This window comes from Myotis nattereri, assembly GCF_964212035.1.
Source record: "Myotis nattereri genome assembly, chromosome: 2".
NCBI classification, from domain to species: Eukaryota; Metazoa; Chordata; class Mammalia; order Chiroptera; family Vespertilionidae; genus Myotis; species Myotis nattereri.
The window spans coordinates 149,269,991-149,286,271 of NC_138076.1; the positions used below are offsets into that span (position 1 = coordinate 149,269,991).

Sequence of the window (16,281 nt, forward strand, 5' to 3'; positions counted from 1 at the left end):
TACAAATATGTACAGAGCATTTAGAATTATATAGTAGATCAGAAGTATTCTTAATGATATTAGTTCAAATATACCAAAATATGTATTTTAGCAAAGAAAGACTTTATTAAAGTACTAGAGGCCCAGTGCACAAAATTCCTGCACTGGCAGGGTCCCTAGCGGCTGCCACCAGACAGGTCCTCCCTCCCCTCCCCCGGCTGGCCCCACGCCCTAGTCGATCTCCCGGACAACTCCCAGTCAGAGGGGACAATTTGCATACTATGCTTTTATTATATAGGATGATTGAGTATATTTCCAGATGGATGCTTTATTGGGTAATCTTTTCTTAGGCAACTGTTTTAAAATTTTTCACTTTACAAGGAAAAACATAATATTGCATCAGTGTATCACAAACAACCAAGAATATCTTGAATTCTGAATTACTAACTTGAACAGAAATGTATTCTTGGAACATTGATTTGCACTTAATGCACCAGAGAGAAAGGAGAGACGGAACCTCCCAAGGAGATGAACATGCATTAAGCTTATAATTTTATAAATAACTCGGGGGCTCTCTCATATGCCGACATGGGGGCCACCATTGGCGCTCTAACTTCCTAAATGATACGAGAGGTACAGATGGCTTAATTTTCTTCTCTAACAAAACTATAGAGCACAATGGTATTGAAAGGTGGGGGCCATTAGGTGAACCTCTATTTGGGGCCATTATTTCTCTTTGCATCAGCCAGTGGAGGTCAGAGGAGCATGACCAGAGTTGTAATGCAGGGCAGGCATGGTATGTTTATGCTTTAACCAGATTTGCCATAATGCTTGGTCCCCTGACATTGGGGACACTAGCAATTGGCAAATAATAAACCTGAAGTGAGAAGAACTCATATTAAGTATCATTTTCCTAAATTTCTCATTTTGCGAGCTCCGAGGTGCAGTAACATTTTTTTAAAGAACACGCTTGAAGGAGAAAAGAAAGTGACCTTGAAGCAGAGGTAACGGAGAGGCAGCGGTAGGGTGGCGAGCCCCGTTGGCAGCTTTCGGAGCTAAGCGCTCCTCTCACGATGCTCCACTGGCTCGAAAGTGTCCCCAGCAGGGGAGCGGAGAGGAGGGCTGGGAAGATACACGCTCCCGTCCGCTGGACTGTCCCCACAATGCTCAGCCCCACCCCTCCCAGCTCCGTGTGAGGGTTACCTTGCCCGGCTTACAAAGCTTGGAGGTGACTCTGCGGTGCAGAAGGTTAAAAATAACAGCTTGGCCTCTAATGGGTTTGAAGAGGACATTTCGCCTTGCCGGTGAATAAACGCTCCTCCGCACGCTGTGCCTTTCTGTCCGGACAGATTTTCAGACAAATGATCGGCTCCCTCCAACGCAGTCGCCTGACTTTGGGGACACTAGCAATTGGCAAATAATAAATCCGAAGTGAGAAGTATCATTTTCCTAAATTTCTCATTTTGATTCTTTTAAAATGACCTCCTATTATTAGAATTTAAATTGTCAAAACACCACTTTCACAGTGGCACAGAGGAGAAAAATTAAGCGTCATCCAGTTTTATCCCTCCGTCTTTTGAAGCTTATATTTCCCTATAAGGAAGCTTGCTTTGAAAAAAAATGCATTCGCTCTGTGAGTGTCATCCGCACTGTTTTTGGTCTTTCCAAGTGAGACACCCAGGCAGTCTGAAAAGGGGCTGCCTGTCTCCTGCCTCTTTGCTGTGGCCACAGGAGGCAGACAGTGTTCTGCGCCCCTCACCAGCCCAAGCACCTTTGCAAGAGGCCTTCATTAAACTGCTGCTGCTGCTGCTCTCAGAGATCTGTCATTGGCAAAGAAGACTGTGGGGCTTATGGTTTTGTAGGTGCTCAATAGAGATTTTTTTTTAAAATTGGGTGGCTGTTTTTTTGACACTTGAAATTAAAGTAAGAACGCAGACACCAACCAGACATGATCTGACCTATAGAAATAAGTGACGCTTTCCCTCCTTCTAGCCTGACAAGCTTAACATCACCTCTTCTTTCTCCTGCACCTAGCCTTCTTGTCCCTTTCAAAAATAGCCCAGCCTGGCCCATGTGGCTCAATGGTTGAGCATTAACCCAGGAACCAAGAGGTTGCCGGTTCGATTCCCGGTCAGGGCACATGCTCAGGTTGTGGATTCGGTCCCCAATATGGGACAGTGCAGGAGGCAGCTCATCGATGATGAGGCAGCTGATCAATGATGTTCCTCTCTCATAGATGTTTTATCTCTCTATCCGTCTCCACTCCTCCTTCTAAAAATCAATAAAAACATATTTTTAAAAATAGCACCATACATGGCACAACCTTTCCCATGCTCACTTTTTCTATATTTCAGTGTGGATGATTAATATTGTGCAATAAATATGTGCTGCAGGGTTTGGCAATGTCTGCAAATGGCACAAAACACAACATTGAGAGGCAAAGTTAGGGCAGTCCCGCCTGACTGGTTCTATCTCCCTTCCCTCAAATAGTCCAGCTTCCTCTCATCCTTGTATTTCCTCTTCATTTGCCCAGTGCCTTAGTCTTACTATTAAATGACTGTTACGGTCATCCCTTCTAATGTGTTCGTTGTTAGATGGCAGCTCCGAGGTGTAGTAACATCTTTTAAAGAACACGCTTGAAGGAGAAAAGGAAGTGACCTTGAAGCAGATGGTATCATTTCCTCCAATCACGTGCAAGATGTCAATGATGATTCGAAAACCGCCTCTGAAGGTTTGCCAGTCATTGAAAGAACTCTTTTTATACCCGTCCTACTCTTCAAAGCTTTTCCACATACAGATGACTCCTAAACAACCTGCAAGGCCGGTAGAGTAAGGTAAACCTGTCACCAGATTACCAAAGTCACAGAGAGGTTCAGTGGGCCTCCCAAGGTCACACAGCCTGGACAACAGCAATCCTGGATCTGCAAGGTCCCAAAATAAATCATTTTTCTTACCACAGAGGCAGTTCTCAAATTCCACCTCTGGGCACTAATGGCTGCATGGTACTTTCCATGAATGTCCCCCTATCTCTAATTACCTGCCTACCTCAGTCCAAGTGGTAGTGAATTCCAGAATGTAAGACCCAGCTTTTTGAGCTGGCCTTCTCTAATATATAGCAATATAATAAGGGTTCTGACATTCTATCATATAATATTTCTGCTATAATTGTTTGGGGGTATTTTAAGTGGTACTGTATTTGGGCCTCAGAATTGTACTAACCCTATACTACGGGTACACATTAAAAATCAAATACGGGGAAGTAGAAAGTCTAAATGGACCTAAAAAATACACCCAAGCCTCCCAACTGGGAAATAAAAAAATATTTTCAAGTACAGCAGGTCCTTGAAGAATGTCATCTCGTTCAACATCATTTTACTATAAAGTTTATGAGATGCTGTGGGAACTTAACTCTTGTTTCTATCAATTAGCCTATAGGAAAATTGGTTTCCTTGTCATTTCACTTAAAGTTATAGGACCTATTGATGGTGTTAAGTTACATGCTATCCTCTATGCTCTAAGCCTTAAACTCTTTTGCTCTTAAGCCATAGTTTCTGCTGTCCTGTTGGGAACCTTGGCTATTAGACACAGGAGAGGGGCATAGTGTGCAGGCAGTGAACCCTTCGTGGAAGGTGTCATTTAGAAGAAGGTTCGTTCGATTCATCATGGGGAGGGGGTCGCACTGCTCTTTGGTAGCAGAGAGCCTGCAGGGCTGCCCTCATCACTTCAGCGTGAGATTCCTAAAACTGCCCCCCGATCACAGACCACTGCGTGTCCTTCTGAAGACCCATTTTCTGACTAACAGTTTGGAAAGTTCCCCAGTCATGTTTCTTATTCAAACCATGTCTGTTTGACAACACTCATCCATGCAGCTTTCCACGTAGCTGTTCCCGCTTGGACACTGCTACCAAATGGCACACTCCAGCTCTGCTGTCCATTCTCAAAGACGATCCAGGCTCTCCACTGCCTCCTCCAAATCCCTCTCCCTGTCATGTAAGACCCTTCATATCACAGCCCGAGGCAACCTTTCTACCTCTATGCTGACACTATCCAGTGTGCTTCACACAAACTCAAGTATTTCCTGTTCCTCACAAACACCCCAAGCCAGTGATGGCGAACCTATGACACGCGTGTCAGAGGTGACACGTGAACTCATTTTTTTGGTTGATTTTTCTTTGTTAAATGGCATTTAAATATATAAAATAAATATCAAAAATATAAATTTTTGCTTTACTATGGTTGCAAACATCAAAAAATTTCTATATGTGACACGGCACCAGAGTTAAGTTAGGGTTTTTCAAAATGCTGACACGCCGAGCTCAAAAGGTTCGCCAGCACTGCCCTAAACTCTCCTGCTACCCTGTTTGCCCAGTCGCTTCTTTCACCTGGAGTACTCCGTCCTTCCTCTGCCTATATGATTCCTACTCAGTACCAAAAGTCCAGCTCAAACACTTTCTTTGCTCCAAATTCAGTTATTTATATGCAATTGGCCCTGGGACAACACAGGTTTGAACTGCATGGGTCCACTTATATGGGGACTTTTATTCAGTAAACGTTATTTTCCTTATAATTTTCTTTTTTTTTTTTTATTGATTTTTTACAGAGAGGAAGGGAGAGAGATAGAGAGTTAGAAACATCGATGAGAGAGAAACATAGATCAGCTGCCTCCTACACACCCCCCACTGGGGATGTGCCCGCAACCCAGGTACATGCCCTTGACCGGAATCGAACCTGGGACGCTTCAGTCCACAGGCCGACGCTCTATCCACTGAGCCAAACCGGTTTCGGCATAAAACTAATTTTCTTAATAACATTTTCTTTCTTCTAGCTTACTGTATTGTTAGAAGATAATATGCAATTCATGTAACATACAAAACATGTGTTAATTGGGTGTTTGTTACCGATAAGGCTTCTGGTCAACAGTGGGCCATTAGTAAAGTTTTTGGAGAGTCCAAAGTTATAGGTAGATTTTCAGTGCCCTTAACCCCCAAGCTGTTCGAGGGCCAGCTGCACATGCCTTCGCCCTCCTTTTAAATAGTGTTATACAGGACTTAATGCAACAAATTGGTTCCTGGGAGGTGCTCAATAAATTTGGCTGGGTAAGTGGCTAGATCTCACGTGTCCACACCACTGTTTCACGAGGCAGGAAGGTGCAATAGATTTCAATGTCGGTTGGTAAATCGGTAGATCATTAGCAAGAGCAGTGGCCTTTTTGCAGTTTGCTTTTTCCATCTGGTGTATTTTTCTCCACTTTGTGACCCAGGGCCTTAATCGTTTTGCCTCAGTTGAATGTGCATATCCACCACATCAATGCAGAGTAAGAAAGTTTGGGTGTAGAAGATTTTGTCATTCTTACAAGGCTGTGTGGTTTAGAAGGCACTAAGGCAAACAAATCCTGAACAAAAAGTTCAGGTCCCAAATGGAGGGTAGAGGCCTGTCCACCTCGATTCCCAGAGCCCCTCCATCCAGCGAGGCAATCTTAGTGAACAACTGCGCTTGTCGCTCCTCTGGAGAACTCCCTGATGACATGGGCTCCTGAAGTGTGACTGGAGATATGACCCAATGAAACCCAACCAGCCGGGTCGCCAGGGCTGCTGAAGCATGAGTCTGCATTTCTCAAGTCAATGTAACAGAACCTGAGCCATGCAGAGTGGAGAGCGGGCCAGAGGCTATCTGGTAGCCAAGGGCACTGCTGGGGCTTTAGAATAACAGCGCGAGGCTGTAATCGGACGCCATCCCAGGACATTTAGCCAGTTAATCATCTCAATCACCCATTCGTTATTCATCAACACGAGAAACCAAGTTTTCTTTTGGCTGCCCTTTTGCCCTTTCAGGTTACACCAATATTACGCTGTCCTTACCTTTTCCTTGTGTCACATAAAATGCACCTGGCATAGAAAAACATCTTGTCACCATGGGTGTCACTGTGAACACTGGCCTGGGACGGCCCAACACAAGCGCTGGCAGTTTAAGGGCACGGCTTTCAGTAGTTCTTCAAACCTCATTAAGACTGTAAATCCACAGAGACGTGAGACCAACAGCCATGTAATCGGAGGCAGGAGAGGCCTTACAACCCTACAGCCCTTACTGTTGTCTCAATTATCCATTTTATTGCAGCCTTGGAGGAGAAGATTAAAGAGGGTAAGGTTTTTTGTGTCTTCAATGTTAAAAATTCTCAACAATAGCAAATCTGTCAAACTAATCACATGAGGAGCCCAACCTCAGTGTGAGTCCTTCCACAGGCCCACACTGCCTCTTCAGGCTTTGTATCAAGGGGAGTAAAGACAAGGATTCTGGAGTCAGACTTCCGGGTCTGGCCCTCACTACTACATCGCCTTAACGATTCTCTCTGGGCCCGCTCCCTCATCTGTAAAGTGTGAGTGGCAATAACAACACCAACCCACATGATTCCTGTGATAATTAATTACCTCATGGGAGGTCAGTAAATGTTAGCTCTTATTTGCACTGTCTTGAATTTAGCTATGATCCATTGTTTGGGGAGTTTTATGTGTCCTGGGAAAATATGACCTTTGTTCATCTGTAATAAGGGAGAAAGAACACATACTATATCTTTTTGTTTAATGTTCAAATCTCTACATCAGTGATTCTCAAAGTGTGTTCTGGGGACTCCTGCAGATGCCCAGCATCCCAGTCCTTAAATTGATATAGATCACTGTATAAGTTTAAAACACACAGCATGATGGTTTGATTTATACAGATACAATAAAGAGGAAAAAAAATAAGAAAAAAGGGACAAATTTTTCTCCTTGTGATGAGAACTCTTGGGATTTACTCTCTTAACAATTTCCCTATATATCATACAGCACTGCCAGCTGTTGCAAAACCACCTTTGTAATAGTAAAATGTTATTTGCCTTTTTCACTCTCATGAGTGTGGAGTGGAATTTTCCAGAGGCTACATGCTAGGTGATGATGTAATCACTTAACAGGTAATGGAATGTGTGCTTGTATATTCTTGCGTGTGTTTTGTTGTTGTTTTGTTTTGTTTTTATTCCTCAACTATTTCTAATGGAGTAAATAGCAATAGCTATAACCCACATAAACAAATCTCTTGGGGGTGCTCAATCATTTGTTTTTATTTTTTTATTTCAGAAAGGAAGGGAAAGGGGGAGAGAGAAAAACATCAGTGATGAGAGAGAATCATTGATCGGCTGCCTCCTGCACGCCTCACACTGGGGATGGAGCCCGCCATGCCCTGACCTGGAATGGAACCGTGACCTCCTGGTTCATAGGTCCCAGCTCAACCACTGAGCCACGCGAGCTGGGCCAGTTTATAAGAGTTTAAAAAAGATCCCATGGCCAAAAACTGAGACCCTCCGCTAGACTATTTCAAGTCAAAGTCACCCTCCCGACCACCTCCAAATCCGTAACGCAAAAATGCCAACGTGTCCTCTGCTTTGAGACTCTGCGCCGGGACAGGCCCCAGAGGCACTCTGCCCACCTCTGCCCTCCTGTCTTTCAGGCTGTCGGGGTCCGACTTGCCCGGCGAGGAGTGGCTGGACTACGAGAAGCACGGCCATCGCCACTCCATGATCAGGAGGGTCAAACGGTTCCTGAGCGCCCACGAGCACCCGGGCAGCACGCGCGGCCGGCGCTATGCCCGACAGGCCAGCGAGAGCTCCGCCTTCCTCCCGCCCGGCGACCTCAGCCCCCCCAGGGACCTGCTGGACGTGCCCTCCCGGGGCGCCCGCCGCGCCCGGCAGCACCTGGCCCCCGAGGGGAGCCCCGCGCTGCACTCCAGCCTGGGGGAGCTGTCCACCATCAGGGAGACCAGCCGCACCAGCACCTTGCAGAGCCTGACTCCGCAGCCCAGCCTGAGGGCCTCCCCCGTCAAAATGCCGCAGGTCCCCGAGGTGCGGATCACCGCCCCGGGGCCCGTGGCCGAGGACCTGGGGGACTCCACCGCCTCCATCCAGAGCTTCGAGTTCACCGGGGTGCCACCCATGGGCCCCGGGCTGCCCGGGGACCCCCTGCGGCTGATGGTGTTCCCCTCGGGGGAGGGGACGCCTCCCCGAGGCCCCAGTCCCCAGACTGTCTTAGCCCCAGCTGAGCAGGACCTGTTCCCGTTCGCCCCCGGGGAAGACCCTTTTGCGAACGACGCGTTCCCCAAAAGGTGGAGCCTCCCGGGGTTCCTGGAGTCCAGCCACACCTCCCTGGAGGGCCGAGTGCCGGAGCCCGCCAACCCCGAGCCGCCTCCGTTGCTCGACCCGGAAACGTCCTCCGAGACCAGTGGCATCAACTTCGTGGCTGGCCCGCGAGCCTCCTCCGACCTGCTGTATTTGATGGAAACTCTGGACACCAAGGAAACGGACATCGTAGAATTTAACAACGAGTGCACGGACGGGTCGCCCGGAGGAAAGCCAGCGAGCGCCAGGACCTAGTCTAATGCTCGTCTCCATCCTTCCCTTCCCGGAGGTTCAGCATGAGTTGCAGGACATGCCAAGGACCGGTCAGTTTCTAAACAGCAATCACACTGTATAAGCTATTTCAAACTCTGAAGGGCATTATGATCCGGACGTGTTCAACTAAGAAAATCCAGCACATCTGCATCATCCACCACCGCGGGGCTTCCTGGACGCTACCCTGACCGCAGTGATGTATCTTAACCAAATAAGGAGCCTTGAATACATACATGATTTATAAACCCATAGGTTGTCAGCTTTGGGAAGCACCTTAGAGATCATAGCACAATCCCCTGGCTTTGCCAATAGGAAGACAAAGAACTCCCTTTTGTTTCCTTTTCTTCTTCTTCTTTTCTTCAATTATAAAGACAGGGAGATGGCTCTTAAAATGCCTCAAACGCTGCCTTCTAATGACGAGCTTTTGTTTGAGGCTTTCCTACACTTCACTCCCACCTTCTAACCTATCATCATCGCTTCCACGTTCTTAAGCTTCAGCTTCATCTCCCATTTCCTCTTCTCCTTTCCCCGCTTCATTTTTCTCTGTTCCCACTTTATTCTCCCGTCTTTCTCTAGTTCCCTTCTTCCTAGTCTTGCTCCTTCCCTAATACTCCACTCTGACCCACCTTGCAGGTTATAGTATTTGCTCCTGCCAACTCGGTTGCTTACTTTTTGCCGTGATTTTCCAAATGTGAGGCACTGGCAACGCCTCCCACAGAATGATGTCAACAAATCCACTTGACACACTTCCAGCCCCTCTGCGGAGAGGGTGGGAGTCCATGGAACCCTGCACCCTGGGCAGCCATGGCCGTTTCTCTCCGCCTCCACTCTGAGGCCTGGAACACTGGACAAAACTGAAGTCAAGATGGGCATGAGACTTAAATAACCACAGGCTATGGAACCAAAGAATACCAAAGCTTGAACGTGTTTAACTCGAACTCTTAAAGCCAAAATCCCAACCTTGTCACAGCGTGGGACCAGTTACTGTGTCTGCCAGGTTGTTTGGGATGAGGTAGGATGTTGGAGCTGGGAGGTTTAGGGGGTCCAGGACTGCACCATGGGGATGGGACTGGGACTCACTCCAAGGAGCTCTTGGGGTGGCTGCCAGTGGGGGGCTCCCAATTTTGTCTGGAAAGCCATGTCTTATGAGTGCTGCTCTCACTATTTCTGTCATGTGATGAAGCTTGACTACATAAGGTTTAAGAAATAAAATAACCCTAATAGCCACCATGTACTGAGTGCTCACAGTGTTCCAGGCAGCAGCACGGAAAGTTCACAGATGACCTCACTAATCCTCACAGGAATCTTATGAGCTGATATACTGTCGTCTCTATTTTCAAGATGAAGATACCAGAGGCTTTGGAGAGGTAAAATAATTTGACTAAAACCACACAGCCAGGAAGTGCAGGGCTCCGATTCAAACCCAGGTTTCTGACTCAGGAGCCCATACTCTTAGCCGGTGAGCTCCCTCCCTGTGTGTGCCGTCTGCAAGGCCCTGAATCTGCCAGCAATTTGCCCAGAATGCCGGAGGGAGGGTGCCCTGAGAGAACCATGCCTGTGTTTCTCCAGCCTTGGAGGCCTCCTTTGGTCCTCCCTGCTGAAGTCTACCTGCATCTTTTTTTTTTAAATATATTTTTTAATTGATTTCAGAGAGGGAGGGAGAGAGAGATAGAAACATCAGTGATGAGAGAGAATCATTGATCGGCTGCCTCCTGCACTCCCCACACTGCAGACTGAAACCTGGGCATGTGCCCTGACCGAGAATCGAACCGTGACCTCCTGGTTCATAGGTCGACTCTCAACCACTGAGCCAAGCCGGCCGGGCTACCTGCATCTTTAATACAAGAGGGCATTGCTCCATGTTGGAGGCCCAGCCATGGTCCTCTTCATTTTCCTGAAAGAAGAAAGTTGGCAACCCCGCCCCCCTGTCCCCTTCCGAACTCCTCCTGATATGCAATGCTATCATTAGCACATTTTCACAAGGCATTGCAGCATCCCAGTGACCACCCCAGCTGCACGACAGCAATGGCAATTACCTTACCTGGCCTTTATCCAAGGACTAAAAGCAAATGCTATTGTAAGAAATGCTATACATGGATGGTTTTCTATGTTGGTTGATAGTGTTACTACCTGGGAAGGCACTGATATCCAAAGCATTACACAGACTACGGGATCAAGCCCCAATATAACACTTTTAAAATGCAGAAGCCTTGCCCTAGCTGGTTTGGCTCAGTGACTAAAGGGTCCTGGGACCTATTCCAGTCAAGGGCACGTACCTTGGCTGTAGGTGCGTGCAGGAGGCAACCAACTGATGTGTCTCTTTCACATCGATGTTTCTCTCTGTGTGTCTCTCCCACTCCTTTCCACTCTCTCTAAAAATCAATGTAGAAAATATCCTCCAGTGAGGATTAACCAACAAAATAAAATAAAATAAAAATTTAAAGGCAGGAACCTTAACCTTCTCTTAATACCCTTCTCTTTAATGTTTCAACTGAAGGCCCTCTACTCTCTTCTCTTTGGCTTTATCTATTGTTCAAATGCAAATGTTTGTACTTAGCTGCTTTTAAAATATAATTAATTTTTGTCCCTAAATGCAAATGATAAATTACACACAAATAGAATCATGCATTTTGTGTTCGTTTATCTCTGCTTCCATCCATCCCTCATGCACCTTTGTGCAGGGAATTAATGTCCTTGATATTTCATCAAAATCTGTGGTGGCCTCCCCTTTCCTCCATGCACCAAAAAATGAACAATGATTCGTTCAACAAGCCTATCACCTAGACTGCTGGTTTTCAGTTAAACAAATGTAAAGTGACATGTAACTACTGTTTAATTGGCACTTACTTGCCAATTACACATCACTAGTTGCTGTGTAGTGTGATAGTTATCTGATTTACTAAGGACATTTAGCATCCCTTCATATACTCCTTAATCCTCATGAGACCCCTATTTTAAAAATTGCCTTTTCAAGTTCTTTTATCTATACTTCTCCTGTTGGTTTCCAGGAGTTCCTTCTATATTTTAGAATGATAATAGGCCCCTGTTGGTTTTGGACATCACAACAGTCTTTTCCAATCCTTTGTGTGTCTCTTAAAAGTGTCAGTGGTGTTCACTGTTGAATAGAAAGCCTTAATTTTGGTATAATCAAGTTCATCAATTTTTTTTTTGTTTTATTCTTTTGAAGTTTTGGGGGAGAAAGTCTTTCCCCACCCCTGTCATGATTATTCTCCTACAATTTTTTCTATTATCTTTATAACATTAGGTAGGGATCCAGTTTTCTTTTTCTCCATAGAATGAGCTGGTTTCCCTACAACCCCTCCAATTAAAAGACCAGTTATAAGTTCCATGTATTTCTTGAAAATCAGATGCGCTGGTATGAAACAAAAGAGCATCTGATAGAACTAAAAGATAGGGTGGTATCTATATATATAAAAGCCTAAGCAACCGTTCGACCGACTGGTGCTATGATGCACACTGACCACCAGGGGGCAGATGCTCAATGCACAGGCATGGAAACATAGAACAGACTGATGAATCTCAGAGGGAAGGAGAGAGGGGGGAGGTCAGGAAGAGATTAACCAAAGATCTTATATGCATACTAAAGGCCTAGTATGCAGATTCGTGCACCCGTGGGGTCCCTCGGCCTGCCTGCGGAGATTGGGCTGAAACCAGCAGTCCGACATCCCCTGAGGGGTCCTGGATTATGAGAGGGCACAGGCCTCGAATGAATGAATAAAAGAAAGCTGAATCTTAACCACATAAAATTCTACCTCCTCCCCACTGAATACAAACTTTCTCCAAATGCATCTCCTCTCTTGTCTTCCAACTGGTGCTTTTCCTCCTTTCGGTGCCTGGAGTGTGTAAACTTGTTACCTTCCTCTATGCAAAAACCCACTAAAAACAGGCCTGTCTGTGATCAGGCTGAGCCTAAACTGCAGGAGTAAAGCCTGGTACATACGGAGCTCTTGCTAAAGAACAGTGATGGTGTTGCAGGACCCTTCAACACTCAGAAGAGGGCAGGATGGAATCCAGACAGCTGGAGCCCACCATTAAACTATATTTAGGGCCCGGGATCAGCCGAGGTGGGGGCGGCACACCAGGAGGCCAGCATCTCTTGTTCTTGCTGGCTGAGACCTGCCCTGCGTCTCTGGGACTTTCCCATTGTCTCCGTCTTTGCGCTCCTGGAACAGGCTGTGCTCAAAGATGGGTGGATGTTGGGTGTTTACTGCCACACCTGGGACACTTGCAGATGGTTTCAGAAGAGAACTTAATCTCATCTGCTCTTTATTCCTCAGGAAATGAAGCTTTCTGAAATTGGCAGCATCCTTGACATTCATAATAAATTCATTATTTATCCACATGATCCTTGGACCCTCCAAATCCCAAAGGGAAACACACTTTTTGAGATTAGAAAACACTTTCAACCAAAGGACCAATCAGATTTTTCCCCAGTGAAAATGGAGTTTGATTAATTTTGTTACTAGAAAGAGTGAGAATACGGCAAGCTCCTGAATGACACGGTCACCTCTCTGCAAGTCTGCTCCTCCTGGCCCCAGTTCAGAGGCTGTGTGCCCTGCTGCTCTGTCAAGGAAGAAGGTCCAGGTCTAGCTGAGGGGGGCCAGGCGAGGTAACGCAGTTCTCACAGGTACAGTGGAGGTGGGCATGTGCTCTCCTGTCCCAGGAGGCAGCCATGCCCCTCTGCTGGGATGTAAGCTGTGTTCACTGTCTTGCTCAATCATGGTATCTCCGAGCTTCGGACAGTGCCTGACACGTCTAAAAAACATTAGATGAGCTCTGGCTGGGCTACTCAATGGTTCGATTCTCGGTCAAGGGCACATACCTCAGTTGTGGGTTTCCCAACCCCTATTGAGGTGCCTGAGGGAGTCAACCAATCGATGTCTCTCTCTCACATCGATGTTTCTATCTCTCTCTTTCTCCCTCCTCCCTCACTTTCACTCTCTATAAATCAATGGAAAAATATATTTGGGTGAGGATTTTTTTTAAAAATTAGATGAAGGAATGCTTGAAAGAAAGAAAGAATTAATTAATTAACCAAATTAGATCTAGAGCCGACGCTCTATCCACTGAGCCAAACCGGCTAGGGCTCAATTCTTTTACTAAAGCATCACCAGCTCCATGGAGACCTCAACCACTCTCTGTTCCCTAAACTATGCAAAGTGACTTTCCGTGACTTGGTTTCCTCACAGATAAAATGGAGATAATAGTAATACCTATTATTGTGAATATTTAATGAGTTCATTCATACAAAATTCATAGCGCATTGGCAGTCATATGGTAAGCATGTCGGAGCCCCTCTCAGACATGCTATACCTGGAGTCTGTCTCCTCCTGACCTGCCTCTCCGGGGGAACTGTACAGTCTTCGTAGTCTCCCTGGCTCGATGACAGGGCAACTCACTCGAGAGGCAGGGATGCCCAGCACTAATCAGCCGCGCTTGACCAGGCCCCATTGGCAGCAGGCCTTGCAGGGATGTCGGATCCCAGAGGACCCAGGAACAGCATTCATGTCTGTGTCACTCCCACTGGAGTAACCCGAGCCTCCCCACCGCTGGTCATGGTAGCTGGAGGCTGATTGTCTCTTGCCAAGAGTACAGGCGGCCCGCAGCCTGCTATTTCCAGGCATCGACCTCGGGATCCATCAGTCACTCCGAGGTCAGCTCTGGAGCAAATGGCACGGAGCACTGAATAGCAGGGAGGCTGCACAGAGAGGGGAGATGAATAAATTTGTAATTTTTAAATTGATTTTAGAGGGAGAGGGAAAGAGAGAGAGAGAAACATTGATGTGAGAGAGAAACATCGATTGGTTGCCTCCCACATGTGCCCCGACCAGGGACCGAACCTGTGACCTTTCAGTACACAGGACAATGCTACAACCAACTGAGCCACACTGGCCAGGGCAAAATATGTAAATTTTTTTTAATATGTAAATTTTTAAAGTTAGTTTCATTCTCCTAACAAAAGGACAAGTCAGTAAGTAAAGGAAGAAGAAACAGCTAAGTTGGTGAACCCTGCTGGTGTGAGGAAGAGACGGCTGGGAAAAACATCAGACTTGTTCAGTGCTTGGGAAACAAAATCTCTGAAAGCCATAAAGGATCAGAAGTTGATAAAAGACTGATCTGAGGTGAAACACCAAATTGCAAGAGGCAAGAACACTCCTGTCCAGAGTCGCTTTCCTCAGACTACACTTCAAGGGCTACTCCGAGAGCCTGTGGGAGAAGCCCCGAGGAGTCGGAGCATAAGCAGTAGGAAGCCCAACATCAGACCCAAAATGACACTCACAGTGGCCAGGGTGGCTCAGTTGGCTGGGCATCCTCCTGTGCACTGAAGGGTCGCCAGTTCAATTCCCAGTGAGAGCACATGCCCTGGTTGCAGGCTCGATCCCTGGTAGGGGTTGTGCAAGAGGCAGCCAATCAATGATCAATGTTTCTCTCCCTCTCCCTTCCTTTCTCTAAAAACAAACAAACAAACAAATAAACAAACAAAGAATTAAAAACTAAATCTTTTATTAAAGGAAAGAAATGACACTCTTCCTCAGCTGTCCCATCAGCATCGGTGGGGTCTGGCCTCTGGCCACAGGGGCAGTTCTCTGCAGCTGCCTCGCCTCTTTTACCTGAGGCCAAGGGGATCAATGCCACCTCCACCCATGGCTTTTGCAAACACCACTCTGTTGTTACCCCATCCAACACAGGGTAGAGTTTGGATATAAACACAGCTCCTAAGATCCGGAGCTGTCCAGAGTGGGTGTCGACCTCTAGAACTTGAAACTACTGATACACACAGTCCCATCCCTCCTGGAATCAAAAAGAGCAAGTGGGGGTCACGCAGGCACCATGCTACTGCACAATGAGCTGGGGACCAGGACGCACCGTTCCATCGTGTTTTCCAGCAGGCAGCAGTCGCTGTATTCTGTGGGTCAATGACAAATCAACAGCCAGGAGGTCATTGCCAGCCTCCACCAGTCCCAGCACCAGAGAGGGACTTGAATATGTGAAACTTGAGAGGATGGTGTTCCAAGAATGGAGGGGCCTGCAGGATGGGAGCAAGGCTTGCTGGGGGCCTGGGTCTGACATCCTGGGTCTAAGATGATAAAGGGGGAAGTAGAAGAAGGAAGTGTGGGTGGAGTAGGAGGAAAGGAGAAAAGGAAATTGGGAGGGGTGTCCCACATAATCTCCCAGGCCCACTCAGTAACCCCAGTGCCTCCTTCTTAAATTCTGCACAGAAAGCCCAAACACCCACTTGTAATCCAAAGGCATTATCAGCCGCTGGCCTGGCTCAGTGGTTGAGCGTTGACTTATGAACCTGAAGGTTACGGTTCGATTCCCAATCAGGGCACTTGCCTGGGTTGCAAGCTGGATCCCCAGTGTGGGGTGTGATTCCCAGTTGGGGGCCTGTAGGAGGCAGTCAATCAATGATTTTTCTCTCGTCATTGATGTTTCTATCTCTGTCTCCCTCTAGCTTCCTTTCTGAAGTCAATAAAAATATGTTTTTTGAAAAAGGCATTACCATATTGGATCTGAGGACAGTCCAGCCATACACACATCCTTACAACTTTTGTTAACAGTTAAAATCTCTATCAAATAGGTTGTTCATCAAAGAGAGAATCCAAGAAATTGATAGCTAAGAGTCTTATCAGGAGGGAAAACAATGCAATAAAGACAAGTGTGTTATTCGAGATCAAGGAAGTGATGCAACAGGCCCTTCGGGTGGGCTCAGCGCCTGGGGACTTTAGTCAGGTTGAGGAGGAAGGTCAGGAGGGGGCAGGAGGCAAGGCTGCACCAGTCTGAGCAGAGCAAGGGACCTCAGCCTTCACCACCTTGAGCCCCTCATATCCAGCGGGTCTGCCTTTTGAATCAATGTGACATTG

At 46.8% G+C, this 16,281-nt stretch overlaps 1 protein-coding gene across 1 annotated transcript in view; it reads left to right on the forward strand.

Moving 5' to 3' along the window:
- BEST3 (bestrophin 3) overlaps positions 1-9,618 on the forward strand; it is a 34,014-nt gene extending 24,396 nt beyond the window's left edge. Inside the window, exon 7 of the mRNA XM_081082403.1 lies at positions 7,459-9,618. Within this exon, the coding sequence (XP_080938529.1) occupies positions 7,459-8,377 (919 nt within the window). The 3' untranslated portion in view covers positions 8,378-9,618. The remainder of the gene's footprint in view (positions 1-7,458) is intronic.
- The last annotated feature ends 6,663 nt before the right edge of the window (positions 9,619-16,281 follow it).